The sequence below is a fragment of the Ovis canadensis genome, chromosome 3, assembly GCF_042477335.2.
Source record: "Ovis canadensis isolate MfBH-ARS-UI-01 breed Bighorn chromosome 3, ARS-UI_OviCan_v2, whole genome shotgun sequence".
In the NCBI taxonomy this organism is placed as follows: domain Eukaryota; kingdom Metazoa; phylum Chordata; class Mammalia; order Artiodactyla; family Bovidae; genus Ovis; species Ovis canadensis.
Window position 1 is genome coordinate 162714519 of NC_091247.1, and position 13201 is coordinate 162727719.

Sequence of the window (13201 nt, forward strand, 5' to 3'; positions counted from 1 at the left end):
CCTGAGGCTGGAATTCTGGCATCTGGGGCTTTCCAGTTTGCTGTAAATTTAAGATCCCCGCTCCTGTTGTCTTTAATTTGGCCCCAGAAGGCACAGTGTGTTCTCCAGAATATAAACTTACCCCGAAGTGAGTGTGCCTTTTGAAAGGAAGATGTTAAAAGCCAGTCCAGTCTTCCCATGAGTGCTCTTCCCCCACCCCATGCTCCCGAGCGAGGTTCTTGCTGTATGTACCATTAGCTAAATTGTTGCTGTCTTGTTCACCAGCCACACAGGCTATTTTCCATTTGAGCTCATTTCTCCAAAAACTTTGGGGCAGGTGTGGGCATTTTGTTGTTTTCTGCTGTTGGGTGTAGGCTGTTCATCCTGTAGCAGGGTGTCACTGGCCTGGGCAAACCTTCCTGAAATATAGGAGGCTTGGCTTTTACAGATGTGGATGTGAACATTCTGCAGGCCTCTTAGAATTGTATGGTCTCGAGATCTGAGATGACAGGACAGTGACTCTGTGATGGGACACGGAGATAGCTGCCTACATGCCATCCTCCGCCCTCCCCTGGCCTGCAGCTGTCGCTTAGACTTGTTTTTAGAAAACAGGATAATGAAATGAGGTTGAAGGACTTGGCAGACTGATGAAATTGATGTGTCTTTGTCCTCAGTTCATGAGGGGGTGCAGACTGGGCTGATTCTGTCAAATCAGTAGGGCATTGCAATGAAATCCCCAACTCTTCTCCTTCTGTGCCACCCAAGTAGGGTGAACATTAGCACCAGTTAGGGTGGCCTAACAGAAGTAAGGCTTGATTTTCATTAGAGTTAGTTTTGCTAAGGTCACTCTGTTCTTTTCCAAGAATCAAGGGGGATGTTGAAATAGCCAAGTCATTTCAGGTACCAGAGATAAGGAAAGACTTCAAGTTTGCTAAGACACTCACTTGGCATGTGTCCTTTGTAATTTAGGCTACATTGAGGCTCCTCAGACCTAAGTGCAGCATCAGAACTCCATGCTTACATGAGACAAGTCCAGCTCCAGGAATCTCAGAGAAGGCAAGCCAAAAGGTATCAAGTGAGGACATGAAATAAAATGTGTCTCCGCAGACCTAAACCAATACATGCAGAGCAGCTTCTACGGAGCCTAGACTGGCCTTACTTATCTCTCTCACAGACTGAGAGCTCAGAAGCAGGGAATTCTGCTGTTTATACTTAGAGCATCTGGCACAGAGCAGACCCTTAATAAATGTCTGTGGGATGGATGTACGAAGAAAGGAAAGCAGCAAGCTTCCTGCTGCTCTGCTAGCTACCGCCGTATCTGTGTCATTGTTCCAGCCACGTGTCGGGCATTACGTTTTCAGTTAACTTCTTCCTTGGCAACTATTAATTTCTTGGGGTCATTTACAGTTGTGTTTGGTGCCCCAAATGTCTACACAGCAAGTCTCCAAAGGAGGCTACCCCTGGCCACAAAGCGGTGCACACTTAAGAAACACTGGGCTGGGCAAGAAAAGGGAAGGGAAATCAGAAGCCAGTCTGTTAAGGGGAATAATATGCTCCTAACTTCTTAAGTAGGGTATTCCTGTTCTTTTCAGGTAAGAGTCTATGATCTCTCCAAATACGAGCATGGAGCAGATGATGTGCTGATCTTGGCCACTGATGGACTCTGGGATGTGTTATCAAATGAAGAAGTGGCGGAAGCAATCACTCAGTTTCTCCCTAACTGTGATCCAGATGACCCTCACAGGTTTGTGCATTTCCATGATTGGAGGGTTGTTAATCAAGTGGTGTTTCATGATGTGAATAAAATAGATAATCGTGCAATTTTCATCATTTATGATTCACCATTTATGAGCTGATAGATGGTTTAGTAACTAAATTGCAAAAGGGACTACATTTCTTTTTTTGTGTTTTGGGAGTAATCATTTTATTTTTACATTTTTATTGGCATATAATTGATTTATACTGTTTTGTTAGTTTCAGGTATACAGCAAAGTCAATCAATTATATGTATAATACATATACCCACTGTTCTTTTTTAGATTCTGTTCCCATATAGGTATTACAGGGTGTTGAGTAGAGTTCCCTATGTTATATAATAGGTTCTTATTAGCTGTTTATTTCATATATAGTACTGTGTGTATGTCAGTCCCAATCTCCCAATTTATGCCCCTGGTAAACACAAGTTTCTTTTCCTGTGATTTTTGGCTACATTTCTTTCTTTCCTTTTTTTGGCTATGCTGCTTGGCTCATGGGATCTCAGTTCCCTGACTGGGCCATAGCAGTGAAAGCCCAGAATCATAACCACTAGGCAATTAGGGAACTCCCTACTTTCACAGCCAAATAAAAATCCTCCTTAAATTAAACCTAGATACAAGTAGTAAAGAATACTCTTTGTGAGATATTTCAGCAGTATGTCTTCCTCACAGTCTTCCTTCATATTCTGAAAATGGGAATAACCCAATTTGTGATCCTCCTGGTAAGAAGGATAGCAGATGTTCCCAGTATTGATTTCCATCTGTTGGAGAACAGTTTCTTTCAAGAAACATTGGGAAAGGAGAGAAACCTTAAAGTAGGGATTCCAAATAATATTATGGTACTGTTACTATTCTAAACAACCCTAGGTAACTCAGAAATAAAAAGAAATCCCCTCTAGAGAAAGACATCTTTCACTCAGAACACAAGGAAATAAGTCACCATGAGTAAAAACCAGCAGAAACAACAGATATCAGAGTTGGACCTGTAAATACTTCATTATTGGGTTTATCAGCCAAAATATATAAATAAATACTTTAACATGTTTCATAAATGTTTTTAAAAGCATTGAAAACATGAATAAGGACAAGAGACTATAAAATGATTGCAAAGATTTTTTAAATAAGAAAATGGAACTTCTAGAGATGAAAAATATAAAAATAGGAACTAAAAACTCAGTGGATTAAACAGACTGGAGACAGTTGAAGAGCGCACTGATGAACTGAAAAACTGATCTGAAGAATCCAGAATATGGCTCGGAGAGACAAAGAGAGAGAAAGTATGAAATTAGACTGAGACCAGGAGGATGACCTAAAGATGCCGTAAACACAAGTGCAAAAGGAAATACTATAGAAAATGGGAAGAAAAAAACCAAGTTCCGATCCAGAAATGTTGAATGATATTAAACGTAAGATGCAGAAAGTCCAACAGATCTGAAGCAGAAGAAATAAAGAGAAAATTTTAAGTAGATATTTCATAATGAAACTGAAGAACTAAAAAAAATATACTAAAAGCAGTCAGAAAGAAAGATGAAATAGATATTTAAGAATAGCATTTACACTGATAGCTTACCTTTCAAAAACAACAGAGACGTCAAGACAATGGAGTAATATCTTCAGCTAGCTAAGAAAAGAAGATCCAGTTTTTTGGATTTTTTATATATACTAAAAATACCAAAAAAAGAGGAAGTAAAAGCCTGTTGAGGCAGAAAAACACTGAGAAATTTTACTGCCACCCAGCCTCCTCTGAAGAAACTCTAAAGAATGTCCTCAGATGAGAAAAGGAAACAACCCCAGATGGAAGATGGAGATGTAAAATAGATTATTAAGCTATTGAGTAAATAGGTGGGTATATTTAGACATGCATTAACTATGTAAAACAGCAATATGAATGTCTAATGTGAGGTTAAAAAGTATACTGAATAAAAAGAGCATAATGAATTGGCCAGTGGGTATAGTAATCAGCTAAAGTATGTTAGAGTTCTACTTGAAAAGAGATTATAAGTGTTTAACTTTAAATGTGTTTAATAGTAAGAAAATGAATAGAAGAACAGAAAGTATAATTTTCAAACTGGTCAAGGGAAAGAAAGCCCACATTGAATTAAAAAACAAACTTCTAAACAACTTACAAATCACTGTTAACACCTTTTGTCTTTTTGGATTTCCTGGAAGTATGAATTTTGCAGTTACTTGTTCATATGTGAATATTTTACTTTCAGAAATAAAGTTTTAAATTGCTACTGTTTTATATAGGATTGAAAGAAAATTAACTTCTTTATTAAAAAGTTTATCTGTTAAAAAACTTACAAATCAAAAATTATAATAAAAATTGGAAATTACTGGGGTTTGAATAATAAGAATACTACATATTAAGACTTCAAAGGCTGAATTTCAAGCCTTTGTCCCCCTAATTTAAGGAGCTACGCATTGGTAAAAACTCTATACATCCTTGACCCACCAAAAATGACTATATTTCTTCCATATCATAAAATCACGTTCCCAACCTTCCCAACCTCCCAGTTCCCCTGATCACAAGAACCCTGCCCATAAGTTCCAGGGTCCTGATCACAGAAAAAGAGGTCCCATATCCATAGAGAAGGGTAGTGTTTCTCAGAGGAAGACCTAGAGGGTTGATTTGTCCTATTGAGCTAGTTCTGCCCATGACTTACACAAACATGTACAAAAGAGTTCTTATAACTTCAGGGTTCTAAGGAACTGCAAGAATGGCTGTCTGCTTGTGGACTGTGTGTCCTTTTCCTGGGTACAGGCTATTAGTAAACAACTGTCCTAATTTAAAAATTCAGTTTTGTGATCCTTATTTCAACAATAGCATCTAGATTAAGAATGAAAAAGCAGAATAAACCCATGAAAAGTAATGGAAAGAAAAGTTAAAGATAACAAAAGAACAAATATACAACAAAAAAAACAACAACGATAAAGCCAAAATTTGTTTCTTTAAAACAACTAACACATTGTGGAAATGCAAATCAAACCACAGTGACATACTACTTCACATCCATTAGGCTGGCTATTTAAAAACAAACAAAGAGAAAATAAGAAGTATTGGTGAAAATGTGAAGCAATGGAAACTTCCTGTACATTACTGGTGAGACTGTAAAATGGTACAGCTTCTGTGGACAACGGTATGGAGATGCCTCAAAAAATTAAACATACAGTTATATCCACCAATTCCACCCCTGGGTATATACCCCTAAAAACGAAAGCAGGGAGTCTAGCAGATACTTGTACTGCATGTTCATAGCAGCATTATTCACAGTAACGAAAAGGTGGAAGCCACTGAAGTGTCCATTGACGAATGAGGGACACAGATTGTGGTTATATGATACGATGGACTATTCATCGGTCTTAAAAAGAAATGAAATTTTCACACATGTTACAGAATGGATGGGCATTATGCTCAGTGAAATAAGCCAGTCACAGACAGACAAATATTGTGTGACTCCACTTACATAAGGTACCTAGAGACAAGTACATGTCAAATGTCTCAAATACAGAGAGACAGAAAGTCGAATGGCTGTTGCTGGTTGCCAGGGGTTCACGGGGCGGGGATGGGGAGTTGGTGTTTAGCAGTTAGAGTGTTTCGTTTGAGAACAGGAAAAAGTTCTGGAGATAAATGGTGGCGGTGTAAAATGTGAACGTACTTAATGCTGCAGAACTACACACTTTAAAGTGGTAAAAATGTTGATTTTTATGTTATGTATATTTTACCACAAAACATAATTTCTCAAAAAAAAAAAAGCAAAAAGAAAAAAACACCCCAAAACTCTAACAGGGACTTTGCTTGTGGCTCAGCAGTTAAGACTGCTCTTCCAGTGCAGGGGGTGTGGGCTTGACCCCGTCAGGGAACTGAGATCCCACATGCAGCATGGTGTGGCCGAGGAAAAAGAGAAAAACTGACAAAGTAGATACATTTCCCATCAAACTGATAAGAAATGAGGGGACCTGGCAAATAAATAATCTTAATAATAGAAAACAGTAATAATTCGGATGTGGGCGTGTGTGCTCAGCCATAGTTATAGTAGAAAAGGATGTCTTAAACAAGACACAGAAAGCATAGACAAGGTAAGATTGATATCCTTGACTACATTAAAATCACCAACTTTTGTTCTTCAAAAGGCAACATAAAAGGAATAAAATGACAAGGCAGGAACTGGGAGAAGATCCTTGTAGCTTATATAACCAAAGAGAGATTCATACCCATAAAATATAATGAACTCTCACAGATCAAGAAGGACAACACAAATAACCCAATAAAAATGAGCAAGAGCTAGTCATCACACAGAAGAAAATTAATGGCCAATAAATAGATGAAAAGCACTTCAACAGAGGAGTAGAAATAATTAAAAACATGGAGGACAAAGGCAGACGGATTTGTGAATTTGTACATAGACGCTGAAGACAGCTGGGCGTGTGCATATCCTGGAAACCAGAAGCTCCACTCCTGTCTGTGCCCTGGAGCAGTGGTTCTTAAAGAGTAGTCTCTAGGCCACATGGCATCAGCAACATCTGAGAACCTGTTAGAAATACAAAATTTCAGGCTCAAACCCAGATCTATCAAATAAAACTCCAATGGTAGGACCCAGGTATCTGTGTTTTAACAAATAACCCAGGTGTTTGGTGTTGTTTTTTTTTTTTTTTTTTTCTGGTGCTAGTATAATTCAGTTCATACAGAAAGCTATCCATACAGTTGTTTTTTTGATAAAAATTGGAAGCAGCCTGCATGGCCAACCAGAGGATAGACAAAGAACAGAATAATTCACAGCCCCCAGATGTGAATGAACCAAAGCTGTGATCTTTAACAGGGAAGAATCTCAAAGACACAATGTTGAATTTAATAACCCAGTCATATAAGAATTCACATGTTATGATTCTATTTACATAAAGTAGAAAATGAATCACTTAGGGATGCAGATATTAAAATTACAAAGAGTGTTAACACAAAATTCAGTTAATGGTTACGGAGATCCGTGCTTGAGGAGGAGTCCACAGAGAGCTTCCGAGACATTTACTGAGAATGTTTTGTTTCTCTAGCTACGTGGCAGGTACGTGACTGCTCGTGTTACTTGTAGATGCTTCATTTGCTATATACATTTGTTTGTATGCCAGCTGTGAGAGGTAGCATAGTCCAGTGGTAAATAGTGTGAATCTAGTCATTTAACCTGAGGTTAAATCCTGGTTCTGCCCCTTCTAGACCCCCTTGGGGAAGTGTCTTAACCTCTCCATGTCTCAGATTCTTCATCTGTCAAGTGGAAGTTCCAGTAGTCCTAACCTTAAGCTTGCACGCCTGCTAAGTTGCTTCAGTCGTGTCCAACTCTTTGCGACCCTGTGGACTGTAGCCTGCCAGGCACCTCTGTCCATGGGATTCTCCAGGCAAGAATACTGGAGTGGGTTGCCAATTCCTCCTCCAGGGGACCTTCCTAACCCAGGGATCAAACCCAAGTCTCTTAGATCTCCTGCACTGGCAAGCGGGTTCTTTACCACTAGCGCCAGAGGGGAGGCCCTGACCTAATGCCTGTATGAATATATAAAGTGAATTGCCTGGTATATAATAAGCACTACTGGGTATTTGTTGTTGTTATTCTTTATTTTTTGCTATTTTTATGTGTTTCATATATTTCACAACAACAACAAAAAACTCCTTCAGGAGTTAGAAAGCTAGACATTCTCTCTCTTTCTAAGAGTTGTTTGGTATAATTTTTCCCAGGTGGAAAGAAATTGATGGTACAGGAAGTAAGATTATTTTATTTGAATTTGAATACATTTTTTTCCTGTTGAGCTTTTAGTTTTAATCTGTATCCTACTTGTTAGCAACATTCTCCTGTTGATTTTTCCCTACTGTAATTATTTTTGTGAAGCTTTGCAAAGCCATCTGATAGGTATGAGTCAAAAGGCACCCAGTATTTTTTAAAATCTCTCCAAGCTGGCTTGGTTTTGCTTACCAGCTCCTATCTCCATGGCAACAAATCTGCCCTCCAGGGAGTGGTACCTGTGGGCAGTGCTGTCACTGGGCAGGTGCATGCCAGGTCAGAGCCAGTTCCTAGCTTCATGAGCTCTGTTACCTACAGAGCAGGGCTTACACAGATCTCTGTGGAACAAAAGGGCAGGAAAGAAAAAGCCTGTGAATTTGCCTTTCAGGGAAAATGGCAAACCAACACCTAAGAAAGAATTCTGTATCAGATAAAGGAATGGGTGAAAGAAAAAGTTATTAAATGGGCACAGTTTTATTGCTAAGAGATGGAATACCTGGCTGGAGATCAGAAAAATTCTGGTTGGTTTTTGAAATCTTAAAACCTTATGAGACCTTATGGGGGAGGGTATCTTCTTTGCCAAATAATTCCCATTCAGATTCATTCGATTGGAAAATATTGAAGACCTATTTTGTAAGCCATGGCCTGCTAGACATTGGGGAAGAATTTGTGAAGAAAACAGATCTCTTGGAGTTTAAAGTCTAGAGGTTACAAAAGCATAAGGCATGGATGGAGGAGTCTGGTGGGCTGCAGTCCATGGGGTCGCAAAGAGTTGGACACGACTGAGCTACTTCACTTTCACTTTTCACTTTCATACATTGGAGAAGGAAATGGCAACCCACTCCGGTGTTCTTGCCTGGAGAATCCCAGGGACGGGGGAGCCTGGTGGGCTTCCATCGATGGGGTCGCACAGAGTCGGACACGACTGAAGCGACGCAGCAGCAGCAGCAGCAGAGGGATGGCACAAGGGCCAGGCAAGAAAGCTTCCCACTAGGAGGGATGTCTGAACTTAAATGTGAGGCGTAACAGAGAATCTGCCAGGCAATGCAGGCTGGGGTGACATTGGGGAGGGGGGACAGGGTGATTTTCAATGAACCCAGCAGTCGGTATGACTGCCTGGGCTTAGTGTGGGGTAATCTCTATGTGAGAGGTGGATGGTGCAGGTCATGTCAGACCTCAGGCACTCACGAGATAAATGAATGTGAAGATTACAGGGAGGAAGACAGTCTGTGATAACGAAATGGAATCTGTGTAACTTGTTCATTCTAATCCATAATCAGAAAACATTCTGGCCAGTCTGATCGTGAAAATATGACGTGTGGATTGCTGCCCTACCCCTCTCTGTGCTCCTTAGTAATTTAAGCCATATTGGGAAATCATACAATCTTAGTTTATTTCAAACCCACAACTTAGGCATTATGTAAAATGATGTTGATCTTTCCTGCATGTGATGTCCTTGCATGTAACTGTGAGCTTTGGAAGGAGGGAGTCATGTTCACGTGGAGGCTTAGGGTGTCTCATTGGGAGGCCCGTGGAGAGCTTAGTCCCAAAAGCCACAGTGGTGCGCTTCCTGATGGTGCCCTCCTGACTGGGACGTGTTCCATCTTTTCATGCCAAAGAGAAATAGGATTGGAAGCTGTCCTGGTGAGTTTTAGCCTAAGTCGTAATTTCTGTGATGAAGACAGACCTGCTATCATTGCCTGCCCGTGGCTCCAGGTGTTCCTCAGCCGGGAGGAGTCATTTCTCCCCAGATGTAGGCCAGGACCATAGATCTGCCCGTGTAATCACGTGAGTAGCTGGAATGGAGGGTGCCTGGATCCACACCTGAGGAAGCTCACCAGGCCGGCCAGTCGTTTGATAGAAAGTGAAATCGGGAGATGCAGCCCCAGGGTGGGCCACCTGAGAGAGGAAGGGCAGCAGAGCAACAGCCCAGCACAGTGCTGCTGCTTCTGACATTTTGAATGGCCTGTTTCATTTTGAGTTTTGCTGTGTTTGCCCAGTTTGTCTAGAAATTCAGCAGGTCAGAAGGAGGCAGGGCATTAGCCCTGTAACAGGAAGGGCTTTTAGGTTTTGCCATTTGATGATATAGCTTTTGTCTGTGTTATGTGTAGGATTTTTCTTTCTCTTCTCTTTGTGACAGCCATTCTTGACAAACTGCCAGCATTGTTTTCCTCTGATGACATCCTTTACAAAAATTTAAATAGCATCTCTCCTTCTAGGGTGCATTGTGAGGGAAAAGGTAATTAAGAGAAAGATATGTTTGCAAAGTTCTAACCCTGGCAATATCTTCTCTGGCAGAGGTGGGGTAAAAATGAGCTGTATGACCTTCCTGACCCCAGTGTTTCTTATTAAGTCGTTTGGCTGTTTTGAACTATCTCGACAAAGGAATCAGAAAATTAAAAGGAGGCTTTGTGAGCAGGCCAGAATATGAGTGCAGTGGCTCTTTTCCTTTTTACTGGGTTATGCCCTGAAGTGAGGCAGCGCTGGCATTTCTGTGCATCATTTGTGGAGTCATGGAATGAGCTGTTGATAAGAAATACACCCAGTCCACATTCTCAGGTGGGGTGGTTGGAATTCATGAAGGCTGGGCTGCACGACCTGTCACTGTCTATACTAATTCTGGTAAGATTCTCATGAGGCCTAAACATCCTGCAAACGTTGGAAACGGTGCTCTGAGAAAGGCCCAGAAGGGATTTTCTGAAGCAAAATATCCCTCTGTAAGGCTGGGGTATAGTGGTGGGTCTCCTGGAAAGAATATTCAAAATGGAGGCAAGTATGTAATCACGCAAAGAAGATGCTTAGTAATCTGCTAGAAAGGAATAAAAATTGTCAAAATTGCTAAAGGAGAAAGCTGTGGGCAAAGCTGAGTGGACTTAGGGCCAAAGAACAGTCAACCACACATGAAAATGTGGCATGGATTCACATTCCAAGTGCCCAGGTAAGACCTGGCAAGGATTTTGGTTTGTTTTGTTTTGTTTGCCCAGGGTCACAAAGAGTTGGACATGACTGAGTGACTTCACTTTTCATTTCCCAAATTCTCTTTGTGGAAACTTCATCAAGGTGACTTGCATCTGATGACCCTCAGCCCTCTCCCGTGACATTCGAGGGGCTTATTAAGGGGTACTAAATCTGTAAATACCAACACACTGTAAATTCCATACAACATCTTCCTAATGAGAGAAGATGCCTTCTTGACGGTCACACCTGAAGTGTTCTTCACCTCCGTGCTCTCCTCAGCTCAGTAAACTGTGTGCCTTGATAAGGAAGAGGTTAATCAGTGGAAAGTTAAGAGTGAAACACCCACCATCACTGACACCAGGATGCTAGTGCAGGTCCTACACACCTTGATAGTGTGAAACCTACTTTGGCAGAAGACAGAGGTCCTTCTGATGAAATCTTTCTGTGAGCTGCCTGAGCTTTTCCCAGTGCCATTTCGTTTGAAGACCTGTGCCTCAGGACTTGCCTAGTGGTAGAGTGGATAAGCATCTGCCTGCCAATGCAGGGGACATGGGTTCAATCCCTGGTCCAGGAAGATTCCACATGCCGTGGAGCAACTAAGCCGGTGGTGCCACAACTCCGCAAAGAGAGAAGCCACCGCAATGAGAAGCCCGCACCCCGCAGCTAGAGTAGCCCCGCTCGCTGCAACTGGAGAAAGCCCATGTGCAGCAGTGAAGACCCAGCGCAGCCAAATATTAAAAATGTTTCAAAAAAAGAAAAACTATGCCTCAAATGTGAAAAGGAAGGTTTCCCCTTCATTCACTCCATCCCTGGCCCCACCCTCATAGCAGTTACAGGTTTTAAGAACAAACTGGTGAGTGATCTTGCGTTGAAGACTAGAGAAAATCTGCATTTTTGCTTCGTTCTCAATGTTGAGCATATTCTGATCTGGGAACATGGATGTCAGCCCACCATTCTGCCCTTGACAGCCTCTGAACCGCCCACTGCCGGGCCCATCTCACCTTCCTCAGTGCCACTGATGTGGCCAGTGATGCAGAACTGCGTGGACCCTTAGTTGGAACATCAGGTCATTCTAAAGGGCTTGCCAGAGACAGTGGAGAAGAAAATGGTCTGCTCTGCCCCCTCCTACTGATATGTTGCTATGTGGAATTTGAACTAAAATAAACACACACCACCTTGAGAAAACCAGGAAGCCAGTGCCAGGGGCAGAGAAGTGGACGAGGCCTGGTGGGTGTTTTCACTCTCTGGCAGGGGTGGTGAGCTCTCCCCAGTCCAGAGCCTCGGACCTGCTGACACACAAACCCACAGGGGACAAAGTGACAGTGTTCTGGGCCCAGCTGTCACTGTTCCCACATCTTAGGGTACTCTGCCTGAATGCAGTCCCCGTGCACCGGGCAGGGGACAGAAGCAGAACCTTTGGGGGGTTCAGAGCCAGACAGGGGCACCTGTGGCTTGGCTCTCAGCAGTAAGCCTGGGATGGGCCTCCTCCCAGGGCCAGTTGCCTGGTTCTAAGCACAACAAAGAGCCCCTCCAGGTCATCCCCCACCTACCCGGTCACCATAGATCCCTGCCGATGAATGTTCCCAAACTTGGGAGGGCTTTTCCACCTCTTCAGTCTCAGGGGCCTGCTCAGCACGCAGAGAGGCCTTCTCCTATTCCCATCCCACCCAGTTACTGCTGGGCCACAGTAGATGGGAGGCTGCCTTTTATATGCAAATATTCAGAACCCATTAATCCCCTGGTTCCTGCCTCCTCCTTGTAAGACCCTGTCTGTACCATCCAAATGGCAAAGAGAAGTTCCTCCCAAGAAGAACTGTTGGCTTTAAGGCAGGGTTACAACTTGAGGCCTGACATAGACTTACTTTTGACACTCTGCTGCTGATTCAGATGTGGTCTTGTGGGAACAGATTCTGCAAAAGGTACAAAACTTTTGGTAGGGAGAGAGGCATTTTGTGTCTCATGAGGAAAATGGTTCAGGAAGGATCTTGTTTATCTCTGCAGGACCTTTGAGGCCTGCACTAGCATTATTCCAGATGCACAAGTCAAAAAGAGGGGCTCTGAGAAGCTAAGGAGTTTCTTCAGAGCCCCCCCTCCGCCCACCATGTGGGTGGTGCTGCACCCAGGCTAGGACCCCAGGCAGCCCAGCCTCCCACAAGGATGCCTTCATGTTCCCCACCCAAGAGGTGAGAGAACTAAGTGCCTGGAGATGGCAAGGTGGATGGAGGATTTACCAACCGGCTTCACTGCCTGCCCCCCCCCCACCCCGCCCACTTTAGCATCAGTGGTTGTGAAAAGAGCCTCTGGCCTTCAGCGGTCCTTCAGCTTCTCTTCCTTCCTGGCTTTTCTTTCCTCCCCTGTTGTCCCCGCTCTGACCTGAGGAATCCTCTGCACCAGACCCTGTGCCGTGGCTAAGTCAGGGCCCCCTCCCCTCCCGAACACTCCCTCCCCAACTTCCCAGCAGCCATCTCTTTCAGCAGACCCCGTCCGATCAATACGGAAAGCGTCGGCCGGAGAAGAGAAATGCCCTCCAAGTACACAGCTTGTCTCCTTGGGAAACTCTTCGTTCAGAGGGCCGAGTGCTCCAGCTCCTCTCGCACTGCTTCCCCGATGCAATCTGACCTGAGTGAGACCCTAGGTCCTGGCCCTGCTGCCGCCCCACATCCAGCTCCGGGAATCACAGGCTCCTCAGTGGCCTCACCCCATCCTGGCTGAGGTGTACTGGAATCCTCATCCCTTCTGCTTCTT

The 13201-nt window shown here is 43.1% G+C and overlaps 1 protein-coding gene across 4 annotated transcripts in view; it reads left to right on the plus strand.

Annotated features, from left to right (window-relative positions):
• PPM1H (protein phosphatase, Mg2+/Mn2+ dependent 1H) overlaps positions 1-13201 on the plus strand; it is a 309775-nt gene that overhangs the window by 273353 nt on the left and 23221 nt on the right. For 3 of the 4 annotated variants that reach the window (XR_011255961.1, XM_069584754.1, XM_069584756.1), the window contains exon 9: positions 1572-1723. Coding sequence is in view for 3 of the 4 variants with exons in the window: in XM_069584754.1 (XP_069440855.1) it covers positions 1572-1723 (152 nt within the window). In the remaining variant the exon portion in view is untranslated. Of the gene's footprint in view, positions 1-948; positions 1048-1571; positions 1724-13201 lie in introns of all 4 variants that reach the window. The other variant, XM_069584755.1, reaches the window with a different exon arrangement.